The 15099-nt window shown below is 40.7% G+C and overlaps 1 protein-coding gene across 7 annotated transcripts in view; it reads right to left on the minus strand.

The window, feature by feature from the left end:
- The window catches only part of MECOM (MDS1 and EVI1 complex locus), a 359475-nt gene that overhangs the window by 8073 nt on the left and 336303 nt on the right, over nt 1–15099 (minus strand). For 3 of the 7 annotated variants that reach the window (XM_062582197.1, XM_062582198.1, XM_062582203.1), the window contains 4 exons: nt 14842–14929; nt 12203–12229; nt 3655–3821; nt 2331–2408 (listed from right to left, as the gene is read on the minus strand). In XM_062582197.1, the coding sequence (XP_062438181.1) occupies nt 2331–2408; nt 3655–3821; nt 12203–12229; nt 14842–14929 (360 nt within the window). Of the gene's footprint in view, nt 1–2330; nt 2409–3469; nt 3822–12202; nt 12230–14841; nt 14930–15099 lie in introns of all 7 variants that reach the window. The other 4 variants (XM_062582201.1, XM_062582199.1, XM_062582204.1 and 1 more) reach the window with 2 other exon arrangements.

The raw sequence follows: 15099 nt of genomic DNA on the forward strand, positions 1-15099 counted from the left end.
AGAGGGTTGTTAGTAGCTGGAAATGCAAGATTTGCCCTAAGAGACACGCAGCACAATCAGAGTCAGTGCTCAGACGCAGTCTCTTGGTGGCTATGCAGGCAAAGTCCTCCCTGAAATGAAGAAATATTTTGCCCAAACAGCTGAAGAGCTGTGTTCTTAGAATGGAGATGTCATTTCTACAATTGGCGTTTTTAGCTTTAATTCACATTCGTCTTTGTATTTTAAATATTCATTTAGGAAGGAGCATAATATTTCATAGTTAATTACATCAAATTACCTAGGGTAATTGAGTCTCATGTTTTTAAAACTGTTGCACGCAAAGTTGGGAAGTTTGAAAACAGTAGAGCAATAACTCTATTGTTTCATGTGCTGCCAATACAATACAATTAAACACTTTTGGAAAACACATGAAACAGATCCCTTCTAATGCTCAAATAAGGTAAAAAGGGCTATTTCTTTTCCTATTCTAAATTATACTGTGTGATTAAATCTTTTTTTTGAGGAATTAGCTTGCACGATTGCTAATCCCAGAGGAAATTTGGTTATCTTACAAAAACCAGCAATAAACAATCCCAACCTTTAATACTGTGCCAATGTGAGTAGTTTAGTCTATCACTCTAGTACCAGAGGCATCAATTTTCATACTCTGCAGTGATTTGGAATCCCTAAAGCCTTTACTGTATTGCTCTTTAAGCCATTACTAAGTCATACTATAACTATTCCAAATTCTCTTGTTGGCAACTACCCAACAGGCTTCATCACTCTAGTTTTTCAATCTTCTACTTTTCCCATACTTCAAAACATGTCTTTTACACTGTCAATGATGTCAATTTTTTAGTGCTGAAATTGTCCATAATGCTACTAATTGTTCCTGGCTTTTATGCAGTGGACAAGTATAACACGGATCAAGACCTCTCTTGAATAAAATCAGATGTGAATCCTATTTCCCAAAGAGACGTCTCAAAAAAACTATATTGTTTCCTCGCAAACAATGAGCTTACTCTGCTCTTTACAGGTCATAAAATGCATAAATTTGTGCATTTGTATTACTGGAACATGAACTGGCTTCTTTCCAGTTGATTCATCTTTCATTTTCCACGCAGTAAAGCTTCCACTCATTTCTGCCTGTACTCAGCTGTCCTGGATACTAACACCACTTACATATCCTTATCAAGGTAGGTCCTGGTTAACTAGGCAGAGCTCAGAAAGGAACCACATTAGGCAGGACACAAATAAACAACAGTAATGGAAATCTTTCAGAAATCAGTCACAAAACACCTGACTTTAGGTGGCAACTACCTCCATTGAGTTCTTTCAAAAAGGTTTCTGTAAGGAGAATGTGATCATGAGCTCTGCTGAAAATCTCTTCAACTGTGACAGCTGAGAAGTGCGAGCTATCCTGCGAGGCAAGGACAGCCTCAGTGAAGGTACGGGGCGGCAGGGGAGTGAAGGCAAGGGATGAGTATTGCTATGGCACTTTTAACTGCCCAAAATTTTACAAGCTGCAACCAAAACCTTCCCCCTTCTCTGCAGCTCCAGCACCAAATAGCAGCTTGGAGTACAGCTTACCCTTGTTTAGACAAGCATAAAAGGTCTGTTCAAAACAAAGCCAAATTGTCATGTTTGCCAACGTCCCTGTAGCAGGATTCTTAGACAGTTTAACTTTCCTACGAGGAATAAAATTTTAACTGCATGTTTAACTGGGAAAACAGCTTAGTCAGTAAGGAGCATCACATTTCTCAGTCAAGACAAAAATCCGTGTACCTCTACTGACAAAAACTTCTGTAAACAAAAGAAAAAACAGGTAATAAACAGTGAGCAATTCCCTTAAACATGCAAAGAGTTTCACGGGCACTTATTTATCCCCATAAAACCCTGTTCAGCAGGCTTCGCCCATTTTCTAATAGGAAACTGAAACATAATGGTGGGTAGAGAGGAGATTTCCAAAGCTATTTAAACATATTGTGTCTGCCTACATCACTGGGATTTATCTTAGTAACTTCAAAAATCTCTCTTGGAAGGTTTGGATTCATGAACACGTCACCACAACCAAATAAATACCAGTGAGTCATGCCAGAGCCATGGCAACATGTGCACACACCTAGACACGGCAAGCGAGCGCAAGGGAGCCCGAGCGCAAGCTTCCTTGCCGTGCGAACGTTTCCCACGGCTCTGGCCTTTCATCCCAAAATTCACTGACAGCAGCAAAATCATCACTAGTTTAAATGGGCTGTCTATAAATCGGTGCTGGAGCTGATAGAGAAGGCAGCTATTGAATGCTCATGTGCTCGCTTTATTCATGTAACCACATACACAAGGCAGGATTATACCTATAGGGCTGCTCTCCAGTGTGCGTCCTCAGGTGACGTGTTAGGTTTGCAGATCTTGGGAAAATCTTGCCACAGTATCTGTGATGAGAAAATGGTTGATAAGATAATGCAACCTCTGCTGGCTCCATTTAGGATTAAGCTGCACTAGATGCAAAGCCCAAATTAAGTCAAAACCACATGGTACTAATGGCATTGCTTTAGTATCATAACATTGCAGTAAAAGCACTCAGCAAATTCAGCACATAAAAAGTGATTGATACGAACATACACATACGTGTGCGTTATGTGTATATGGGTTTACATACGTATGATTGTACACATGGAATCTGAACTGCTGGCACTGACTGGCTTTTCTTGTGCATAAAAAAGTGAAATATGAAAACACAAGTTTTAAAGATCACCCAAAATTTCAAACTCGCTAAGAGCTTCTCTGTCACATTCAGATTTGGAATCATGACAACCCATTATTAAAGCCTTGGATTTCTGGCTTGATGTAAGCAGATTTCAAATCTTTCAACTCATTCTCTGCATCAGCAAATGTGACATCATTCTGTGCATTGAATAGGATCAGACCAGACAAGATTCAAAGACCTAATCCATCAAGGTATGTTTCTATAACAACATCTCTCGCAAGAAGGTGACATGTTTCCAGAAAGATCAGATAAACTGATATGCCAGTGTCAAATGCCTGAGCATGCAGGAGATTCTATAGAGACCTAAACAATGCAATTCAAAAACAATTCACCGAAGTTGAGAATATGCCACAGGAACAACAAGAGCAAAAAAGAATTTTTTTTTTAAGTAAAACATTAAGATTCAGTTTATAATTGACCCAATGCTATTAATCACATCCAGCTCAACTTTGCACTGGGACTGTGCACGCACAGCTTGCTCTCAAGTCAACAACGGCAGTGGTTGCCCGTACAATGACTGTCTTCACTGCATTTAAAGTCTGCACACGTGTGTCCTAATAATTCAGGCATGTTATCACTGATCTCTTCGGACATTAAAGACAGAAGCCAGAAGAAAACATTTCTGTGGTATATGATTGAAAAATTAATAATAAGTGAACATTAGTATGAAAGCCATGAGCAAATTAGGGAGGAAATTGTTCATATAATAGTTTCAGCCTCACTTACCAAACTGGGAAGATACAAGGCAAATTCTTTGTTTGATAACAACCAAAAAAACAAAAAAGTGAAAAACCCAGCCCAAAACACTTCCCACGTTTCCGTGGCTACAGGGCTCCCCACAAGACGGGCTGCGATCTCCGCTCGTGTTGCCGCCGGGGAGCGCTGGCAGCAAGCCGCGGGGGCTGCCCCACCTGCACGTGTAGCGCTCCTTGCCCTTGCGCAGCAGGCTCTCCGGCAGGGCGCTCGGCGGGGCTCTGAAGTTGAACATAGACGGCACCGACTGGATCAGCTCGCTGGCCTCTGGCTTCAGGGCGCTGAAACTCTCCAGCTTCTCAGCCATGTTTTCAATAGCCGACATCTGCAACAGAAAACAACCCATTGCTCGTTACGGCGAATGTGGCTTTGGCGTTCTTCCCTCCAGGAGAGCCCTAAATACAAACACCACAGAGTTTTGAGACAATAAAAAGGTAAATGTATAGTTGCTGTTGGAAAAATTACCGTGCAAATTGGGAAAAATGGTGGCTGTGATGTTTCACTTTGATTAATTCCTGTAATTTTTAGAAAAGGAGTGTCATTCCTCTGGCAAGGCCTGCACGTGGCAAAGCTTCTCTCCTAATACCTATTAGGGAAAGCAGCTTCCGTGCAAAATCTAAATTAATTGGCATTTGTTTTTTATATTTTTAAGCTTCAGTCTCTCTGGAAATACAGTTTATGCAGTCATACTTCATGGGGCTGTGTGTGCGTATGTGTGTGTATGTGTAAATGTGTGCACTTAGATGCCCCTGTTCATCCCACCTACTGATGTCATCGGCCATTTTTAACCAAATTCAAGACAAAAAATAGAGATCCCAACAACAATTGGATTCCTACAGGTTTGATTAAAAAAAAGTTGCGGGAGGTAAAGATGCAGCTGAACCAAAAGCTGCAACAAGACAGATCCAGAGAGGCTCTGACAATGTCCCAGCCATGTCCAGCTATTCAGTCTTCTTGCACATCAAAAAAAGAAGAAAAAAAAAGCTATGAGATAAATCCATAAAAAACAAAGTTGCTGAGCTTTTGGTGTGCTTTGCTTGTATTACCAGCTACATCCTGTTTTCCTACAATGTCTTAACATTCCTGCTCTACCTCAGCTGTTTGCAAACCGCAGCCAGAAGTGATCCAGTGAACCATAGGAGAGTTGCAGTGAAGTCAAATCCTCTTCCCACCAAAATCAACTGAACTTTGCCATAAGCATCAATAGGAAGAGAATTCGACTTTCATATGCGCACTACAAAAAGTATATGCAGTCTAAAAAATGCAAATCTGAAGAAGATGGTCTTCCTGACCCAATGAATTGCAGCAGAATGATGCATTACAAAAATGCTGTGCTACCAAAATTTTTTCACAGTGTACTCCTTATAGTGCTGATGGTAAGGAAACAAATTCTCTGCTAAATTGTATTTGAAAAAGAAGAAGGTTACATAAAGTCATTTGGCTCTTGCCTACTTGGTTCATGCCCTTGTTTGAAATATTAGTTAGAATTAATTGGCAGCAGAAAGAACTCTGATCTGTCAAAATGCCTTTCTCTGATTCAGTTTTCCCTGAGTTTTTTTCACCTTGCTGTTCTGACTCCCTCACACGCTAGGTGGTGGTGCGAGGTCCTCCCCATCTCAAGCCACAATATTTAGTACAAGAGTAAGCTGGCCAAAACTATTAAAGATGCTTTCGGATGCCTCCATTTTTGATTCTTCACCATTAGGTGTCTTCAAGGGCTCTACCTTTCAGGGAGTGGGCATTAAATAATTTCTGAAGATTGGTTTCCTCTGAGGTGTCTGGAATTGACCACAAAAAATTGCTCTCAAACTTCAAACATTGTCAGATGGAGAGTTCAAGATTGCAGCTGTTATCTACTGTCAGGCAAGATTAACCCTTTGCCTATTCATATCACCAAAAAACCAAAAAAGAGGAGAAATCTAAGAGCTATACTGAAAGGCATAAATACCACCATGTGAGTCCTCTGAAAAGCCTTGCGGACCAGGTTTGTGATAACGGGGAAGTCATGTTAAAGATGAGCCATGCTCCCCAGCCAAAGCCAGCGCTGGATTCCAAAATTTCTATTTCTTCTGAAGTGATAAAAAAAAATTAGACCGTAACTCACACCCCGCATTTACTAATGACCTTCTAAACTGAAGGCAAAGCCCTGCCACGACTCGGCCCCGGCTGGAAGGAGCTGGGCCAGCAGAATTGCCGTGCCTCCTCTCCCAGCGCCGGCACGGCAAAGTGGAGAGCCCGCACCACCACGAGCCACAGGGCTGCTTTGTGATAAGCCACGGTATTAACCAAGTGCTCGGAGGACACTTTCATGGTCTATTCCTTAAAATTCATCAGAATGCTTTTCTTTTTCCTTCTAATGCGAAGAATTGCATGTTTGTCTCCTGAAATGACTATTCACATGCTGGTTAGCTCTGGGCTTGGATTTTTTTTTCCTTTTTGCCTGCAGCCTGCCCTCTCGCTTCATGCTCAGACTCCTAATGCTGACTACAAATTGCATTGTACAGGGTACCACTGCCAATTTGCCAAATGTCTTTCATCAAACACGGTGCGAAAAAAAAAATCTCAGAGGGAAGTCAAGATACATTTACTTGTCAGGCAACAAATGGGAAAGCATTGCAAGGCAGTAGGGGCTGTAAGCTCTGGGCTTTGATTCATAATCACTCAGCTGCTAAAACATTCTCCACAGATGCAAGCAGACAGCACATTTGTCAATATGAAGGATTTTGACACGTACTGATCACAGGCGTGAGCTATGTAATGATGCTGCTGCTGGGATAGGAGGTAATTCTATCTCAGCCGAGAGATGTCATTATCAACCCGTACAACTCAGCATTACCATATATTTATTTTTATATGGCGTCATATTTGTCCTTAGTTGGAATCGATCCTTAAAGCTTTTACGATAGGCTTTCCGCTGCCTTTAATTCCTTCTAATTGTTCCCTTCCAGAAATCATCCTTCTATCCTGCAGTTGCAGAAAACAAATGGTTCGAATGAAAAACAACCTTTGGCCTTCAGGCTGATTAGCAGTGACAAGACAGTGCATGGGTTATGATAGCACTTATTTATGGTGAAGAATAATAAGGGCATCGAGAAGTATAATAAATGTTTTATTTATGTATATTTAATATTCAAGTCAGTTTCATTATCTAGTGGTTTTAAATCATTTTTGGATCACCATTCCTCATGTACATGTCTCCCTACAGTAATACATTAAAGAAACTATTTTCCCCTTTCCATTTAAAATGGCTTAGTCATGCTTATTCTTTTATTATTTTTTTCAGGATTTTGCAGAGGAGAAATTGAGCCTGATTCTTCTCCAGCGTACACTGATGTAGATCAGCAGTAACTCCAATAATTCCTACAGGATTATATCAGTCCCAAAATAAGGATGAAATCAGGATCTAAGCTTAAATCCCTCATTCAGAGGAAATACAAGCACTTCCAATTACATTAAAGTATTACTAGCTTTCCAAAAATACATTTCTCACCATAGGAATTACTACTGTTTATTTTTTTTAGGGTTGATCCAGTTAGTTACCCAATATGATTTCTGATTTTCAAGTAATGCACCAGCAACACAGGCAAGTGTTTGGCCCCAAATTTTTATGGACAGGAATCAGTGCTGCTCCACTGCTGCCTGTATAATCATAGTAGTTACTATCTCCTGGAGGTAGGGCTCACAGCAACCAAAACCAGGTTTTTCTTAATAGTAAGGGCAATAAATTTTTTTTTTTTTTTTTTTTACAAGCATGGAAAAAAAAAGAAGGCAGAACCCAGAAGGCAGCCCTGGTAATGAAGGGTTAAAGCAGCTGGGAGGCAATAGCAGGGAAAGGAAGATTTGCACTGAGCGCTGGAAGTCACCAGTGATGCAGATTCAGGCAACTTAGGCGAGCAGCGGACTGCAAAGCCTTGAAGGAGTGCCCGTCATGAATTAAAAAAGCTCCAAGTGTAAAAGTGACAGATCTTTTCCCCAGTACATTCGGTCACGCGCCAGAAATGGAAAGTGTAAGAGCTTTAACTGGAGGTTGCCTCTTGCTTACTGCAGTTAATGGCTAACGGAGGCTGCTGCTCCCATTCATTTGGCTAAATCCTTTTTGAGCCCACTTACGTTTTTGTTGAGAAGTTCACCACTTTAATTAGGTGCATATGAAAAGATACTAGCTTTTCTTCCGTTCAAGTCTTTTCCCTCATAATTTAGCTGGCTGCCCTCTTTTTCTTTTTCTTTCTTTTTTTTGTATGGTAAAAACTAATGAATAACCATTTCTCATTCAGGTTCTGCAAACCATTCATGGTTTCATAGAAGTGTGCCACATCTCCCTCAAGCATTTCTCTTCCAAGCTGAAAAATCAAAATCTACTTAGTCTCTTTTCGTACAGAAGCTATTTCATACCTCTGATCATCACTGTTGCACTTTTCTGTGTCTTTTCTAATTCTGCTATATCCTTTTAGGAAGGGGCTTCAGCTATATTCAAGATCTGAAAGCAATATAGCATAACGATGCTTTCAATGCCTTACTGCTAAGCACTGAGATGACATTTTCATAGAACTATCAACTCCAAGGTCTCTTTCCTGAATGACTGAGTCAAGAGATACACTTTCCCCTCTGTATTACTTGGTACTTACCAACACTGAATTTTGTTGCTGATTTAATCCCCAGTGACTCAGCTTTCTGTGATTCTCCTGCAAAATCTTCATGGTCAGCTTTGGCTATTCTGCTTTTTGCCTGCTCACTCTCCTTCCTACAGTATTTACAAATACATTTAGCAGCTCATATCCCAGTGAGAAACCTAGGTAGACGTGGTGATAATCTTTAATGATAGTAAAAATTGCTAATTTATTCTTTTTCTTTTTTTTTTCTTTTTAGCTAATTATCAACCTGAGAGGTGACTTCCCCTCCTACCTGATGGAAGCACAGTGCCCTTGAGAGTAAGGACCTCTACTTCAGTCGAAGCACACAACTGAAGTCATACGTAGTCCTTCAAAACACTCTTATTACTGACTTGTAAAAATCCAGTGCCTCTATAAGAGCTACACTGACCTCTTTACCTCCACAGGAGCTGTGCTGACCTCAGCCTTAACTGGGGACATGCTACTAGGGTCAGTAACCCACTGAACTGGGCCAAGTTGTGGGCTGTAGCATTTGTCCTGGGAAGTACAGTGGGTGTTTGGAGGAAAGAATTGCCTCTTCCAACCTATAACCCAAAACCTCTTCCCAGGATGAATTCCTGCACTGACAAGAATCATGGTTCCCTGGAGCCATGCGTTATCACACGGGAAATGAGTTTTGGCAGCCCTATCATCACCTGGTTTCAGCTTGACATTTCTTCTCTGCATGTTAGGTGCATACTATCAAGGTAAAACCGTGCCCTCCAGCTGCCCCAGAGCCACTTGGCTTGGGCTTGGTTTGCATGGCCTCCAAGGACTTCTTCCAAGAGCTGAGGCTTGGGGCCAAGTTTATAACCTGAAAAACTGGCCCCATCCTTAGCACAGCTTTCAGGAAGGGTCTGCACCCCAGCCAAGGAAAAGAGTGCAAGGGCTGAGGTGTTCCCCACAGGGGACATGGGGAGGCAGCAACCCAGGGAGGGAGGCACCGTTTGACCTGGAGGACGGCATTAGTATAGCTACTACGTCCATGGAGAAAGGTCGCCAAGAAGGTAGAAGACCGAGAAGATTGCATTACACATTTTACATAAAGTTATTGCCTTCTGGACAAGTAATATCTGCTCCTAATCTGAGATCAGTGAATGACAGCATTTTATATAGAACAGTAACTTTTGATTTACATATATAAGAGTTGTTGATTCTATCTGCGTCCAGATGTCTGGAAAAGGAAGCAGCTTTACCCCCACCTCCCTCCTGCTCCCTCAGAGGCTATTAACCTCCGACTGACGCAAACTAATATGTAGTCACAATTCCCCAGCTCAGACTCAGAAATGCAGACATTACCATAATCGGCTAAAACAAGTATTTATAAACATTTCAACAGGCCAGATATCATCAGCAGGGGCCTCGGATATTTGTCTTAAAATTTATTAACCAACTGAAGAAAAAGTGACATAAATAAAGCAAGGTTTGTTGTTGCTGTTTTTTAAGAATAACCTGATGATATGAAATAATCTAGCAGACAATGTCATGAATTACATGACCTAATGTTTTACAAACTAGACTCCTTTAATGCTATTATCGTAAAAACAACTGACTTTATGGCCATAACTCATGGGAAAAATTGTTCATATGTTTGTTTTCTATTTTTACTAGTGTTATTTAGAGAAGTCTCAAAAACCCATCTACTAAAGTTCAGGATTTCTTCCTCCGCAATTCAGGTTATAATGCTTCCTCTAAAAATTACGACTTGCGAATTTGTCATGTTGTAACTCCATGCATCTGAACATCTAGCCATGGAACTTGGCTGAGCTTTATTCATGTCCAAAGGATCCGTCACACGTGGCTGAACTTTATGAAACAGTAGTGAGAAACTCAAGCTGATCGCTAGTGTAGATCCAGAACAACTCTACTCATATTAATACAGCTGGCGGGGATTTAAGCTGATCTGACAGAGTGAATCCTGCCTTGAAGTAAGTAAAATAAATGCTTTGCTAATACACTCATCAAATTTGTTTTCATTTGTAAAATTATTTTAATTCTTTACAATGAGTCGCCATATTACTATCGCAAGTGAAGTCTGAATCTAATTTGAGAACCTCTTTAGAGTAACCTTCTTTTGATGGCACCAGAAGTGGATGATAGAGCGTACAGACTAAATAAATCATGATTCATTCAAGAGAGGGTGTTTCTCATTGATTTGAACTATAGAGTTGCTGCCAAGGAATGAAAAACAATCTGAAATAATCTTAAAATCAATGGCACACTTAACTATGAATTAAGATGGAAAGGCTCATGTGACATATTCAGATCTTGCAAGATGAAGATTCATCTATGAGGCAGCCTCCTCCTCTAAACAATTTACGCTTTATAAACTTATTTTTACTGCAGCTGCTTAAGCGTTAGCACGGCCAGGAGACATATACACAAACAAAAAAAGCAGGATGATGGAAATTTGAGGACCAAGCCAGTATCAGTGAAAGTAGACAGAAGAAACAGACTGCACTGTGTTTTGCAACTTTCCAATTATACCCAAAACAGAGTGTTTTTTCTGAAAGAGGAGTGTATCTAGAGTGTGCAGGCCAAATCCCAAATCTTTCCACAGCCTCTGGATAGTTGAATACACTATACTGCAAAGAACATGTTTGGGAATCACTTGCAAGCTCTCCAGGTCTGACATCTAATCCTAGTCTATTGTCTGAGGGTTGTCCAGAATTAATGAGGAAAAATACCTGCCAGCTTTCCCTTTGCTTGTTTTCCTGGCGCTGAGGCATTTGCCGCAGTGAGAGGGGCTGTGGGTCCCTGCTCACAGTGCCAGGCATCCAGGTCTGCACCCCAGGAATGGGTTTTGCAGTGGTAAAACCACCATCCTACAGACCCAGATGCTTCTCCACCACTGAGTTCACTCAGGGTCTACTGGGGTTCGCAGGAGGCCTTTGGTGCATGCTTTGTACTTTTTGCCTAAAGAACCTAATGTAAATTATGCAGCTGCATAAATAATCAATTTACAGGTAGAAAATAGGGGGGTTAAAGCTACAAGTATGTCAAGGAAAGCGATGGTCCAGCATGGCTTTTCAACCGTGCTGCACAGGCGTGCTGATGAGTGCTGAGATCTGTGCCCATCTTCACGTGCAGCGCCTTTTCAAAGCATTCCTGCACTACTTCTGCGCAGAGACACACACGTGGAAGAATGCATTCAGATCTCAGCTCTCACTTTATGAAATTCTGGCTTCATGTTGTGAAATTTGTCTGTGTCTCACTGTGAGTGACACAGCAAGAGTGAGTTAGGACTAGAGCCACAGCAGACTGGCTCCAGCTCTTCTCCCCGAAACCCGAGGCTGTGAGGTTGGGAAAATCTGGGACAAGTATTTATGGGTTCAGCACAGCAGCTGAAAAGCCAGCAACGTACGAGCAAAACACTGTTATTTGAGTTGCATCTGCAAAAGCAGTTGCGGAGGCTCGTGTTTTTATGATCAATTTAGATGTATTAAAAATAACATTTTATAAAAATAGAAGAGTAGGCTCAAATCTGTTCACATAAGGGGAGGCTATGTAAGTATACACACAGGACAAATTTGACCCAAACACTGCAAATAAATGGATGTTTTATTTGTGCTTTAAGTACAGCAGTGAGCAATTAAGCTCAAAACTTCAAAGCTATTAAAGTGAGTAACTCCCACTGAAGTCAATATGAGATAGAAACATGAAGTCCTCTGAGTCTCTATATTTTAATGTCTAGAATGCAGATTAAATATTTATAACCATTGCAATCTAATAAGATTTCAGGCTGAGAATTTTTCTTCCAACCTCTGAAGCAAACAGTTTGGAACAGTTTCAGTTAAATATAAACAAAAACTGTATTTTGAAACCCTTACTTAGGTAAAGCTCCCATTGCCTTCAACAAATAAGAACTTCAGGGTAGGTAGGTAAAGATAAAGCCAATTTGACGTAACAGAATATCATCCACTACAACTACAACACTCTGTAGGAAAGCGTGGCATGCTCCGTAACTGTGTGGTAAGTTACCTTTCATATCGTAATTTCCTTATGCAATTTATTTCACAATGATTATATCAATCAAAAATACAAGCAATGAACTTACCCAAATTCTTTGATCAGGCAATTGGAACTGGGAGCAAAATTGAAACAAAAACAACACATTATTCCTGCACTGGAACCCTCATTGCAATCAATCTACTAAGTACAATTTTATTTTAAGAAATCAATTAAGGTTTTATTCAGAATGCTTTGTTGTATTGGAGCATTCTCTCCCTAAGAATTCAATCCTTGTAATGGTAAATTATGGCAAAATACAGCTAGCTGACCTAATCTTTTACAGCTGTTGGGCCACAGGCACTGAAAGGACTTTTGCCCAAGTAGGGATGGAGTAAGGACTACAGAGTTTGTCTTTAACATCTAGTCCAAAAATCTATTTTAAAGATCTGTTAACAGACATATTAATCAGTTTAAAAAATTTCAGTTAAACTCCTGCTTAATCAAATTACAAATTTCACAAACAAATGCACCTATAGAAATACAAATTTGTAGGAGACAAACACTAGAAATATTTTGTTTATATTTTACATAGATAAATCCTGCCAGTAGAAAATGGAAAACTTATGGTGTAATCCACACCTGTACTTTTACAGGGGTGAACAGGACTATAAAACAAAAGCAGCTTTTCTGCGAGCCATTCCCCAGCCCTCTATAAATACCGAGCCAAATTCTGCCTTTGCAAACAGGAGAGCCCTTCCTATTAAAGTCAGCAAGCAAGCAGATTTTGACATTTACTTTTCTGACGGGATGTGCAATAGTGGTTTAGTTTCCTTTTACAATGTGTTAAGAGTGCATGTTACACTCACAACTTTTGTATCGGTCCATCCCATAACGAGTTAAAGGCATTATCCCTAGCAGCTAGGTAAGTGATAAAAGGAAAGCCAGTCTTTACCATGGATTTTTTTTTCTATTGTGCAATGAGAAAAATGAATGAATGGGCAAACAGGTGTAACATGTACATTCGCTCCCTGGGCATGCCATGGAAAAATGCTGGAATAGCGTCCAGCAAAACAAGACTAAGCAAAACCTGCATTTTATGGGATGCCTCTTCCACCTGGAACAGGAGTGGAGGCACGCGAAGGGCTGCTCAGCCCTGACGAGCCGCAAGTCCCCAACTCCCCTAACCGCCTGCCTCGTCCTCTCCTCAGACCAATTCCCCACCTGGTGTGTACCTTAGTGTCACACTTCGCCACGTAAAAGAGCACCCGACGCATCCCTGCCCAGCTGCATCGCCTTGGAGCAAAGCCTTCGCGCAGAAGCGAGGGAGCCTCCTCGCAGACCAGGCAAGCCCAAACACCACTCGGTCCTCTTCACCTCTTTGCTTATTAGTACTATCCACGATGAAACGGGAGGTTCTATTTGTTGCTTTGCAACTTTCGCAAATGAAGTAACACAGCAGGAGCTGCAGAAGGTTCACTCTTGTACATAATTTCTAGATAATTTTAATACTTCATTAAACCTTTCACTTTCTACAGGCATTGGACCTGGAAAGGGATGCTTCTGTCCGTATTCTCCACCCACGCAAGGGCATTATATTTGCGTATCTGTGACTGTATGTTGTTATCAGTCCTTCCCAGATCTCTCCTCCCAGATCTTCTCCCAAATCAGTCCTTCTCAGATCCCTACAAGTCTCATATTTCAGACTATATTCCATACAACAAGAGATATAAGCACGGATACCTTCACTGGCAAAAAGCACACCGTGGCAGCATTGGCCCTCAGAGAAGCTGAACCAGAGACAGGTTTTACACTTAAAATACAACACCCATATGGGGTATCACTGTTAGGATGAGTCTACAATCAGCAAAGGGTTCAAATTTGCTAATACCACATGGGGATTTTAGATTGGACACAAGATTTAACCCACATAGATATTGAGACAAAAACTCCTTGAGCAAGGAGAGGGAGAACAAAACGAGGGTAGGGGGCTGCTGAAGGAAAGCAATGTAAAATTTTCCCACAGGTGCTGTTTCTGTGCTACACACATATTGTGATTGTTGCTTCAAGGATATCCCCATAAATTTCTGTTATATAGCAAATAAGAAGCAAGATAGTAAGCATACAGTCTATAAACAGGAGAGTAACCCTCTCACACAGCAAAAGTTGATGTTTTTCAAGCATGTAGAAGGGATTCTACAAAGTCCTTGGACACGCTATAGCCCCACAACTCTTATCTAGAAGAGATGGAGGGTTTGTGTAATGGGAGCTGAGAGATATGCAGAAGGTTTTCTCGCTTTTCTGGGAGTCCTTAAACATTGACGAAAGAGACTGATCTTATAAAGGCAGGCAAAGAGCTGGGATGCTCAGTTTTTTAGGCCCAACTTTGGATCTACATCATTTCCTTATAATTAGTATTGACTCCACTGCAACCACCTGCAGCATGGGATCCTGCCGAGCAATGGGGCAGCTCCAAATATTGGTAGTTATGTTACAGTTCGGTAAGAATACGGCTCTAAAACATACATGTAGTTTGAATCTGGCTTCCTCTATAATCAAAACATGTTGTTTCATCTGCAAAACATCAAGAAGCTCAGAACAATGCTTATGTTTTCCCACCACAATGGTGTAGTAAAAATTGTGTGTTCTAGGAAATCCAAAAATGACTAAGACTGCATTCATTTCTCTGCACCTGCTTTGAAGCATCAATAGGCTTGTTTACAACATCAAAATTCCCAAAATACTTACTTGTGGATGAAACAAGAATCCTGGGGAAGGTCTCAAGTATTTTTCTTTTAAAGCTTCGAGCGGGTCAGTTAACTTTCTTTTCTCTACTCTGTAAATGTTAAAATTAGATTTGCTTGTGATGAATCAGTCTCAGATAGTAATAATTATACAGCTACTCATGTTTAAAATAGTCAATTAAACATCAAGTAATTTGTTTTTCAGAGATAGTGGTAAAAATTAAGGAAGTACAGTCAACTTTTGATACCCGCATACAACTCA

Source organism: Rhea pennata, chromosome 9, assembly GCF_028389875.1.
Source record: "Rhea pennata isolate bPtePen1 chromosome 9, bPtePen1.pri, whole genome shotgun sequence".
NCBI lineage: Eukaryota > Metazoa > Chordata > Aves > Rheiformes > Rheidae > Rhea > Rhea pennata.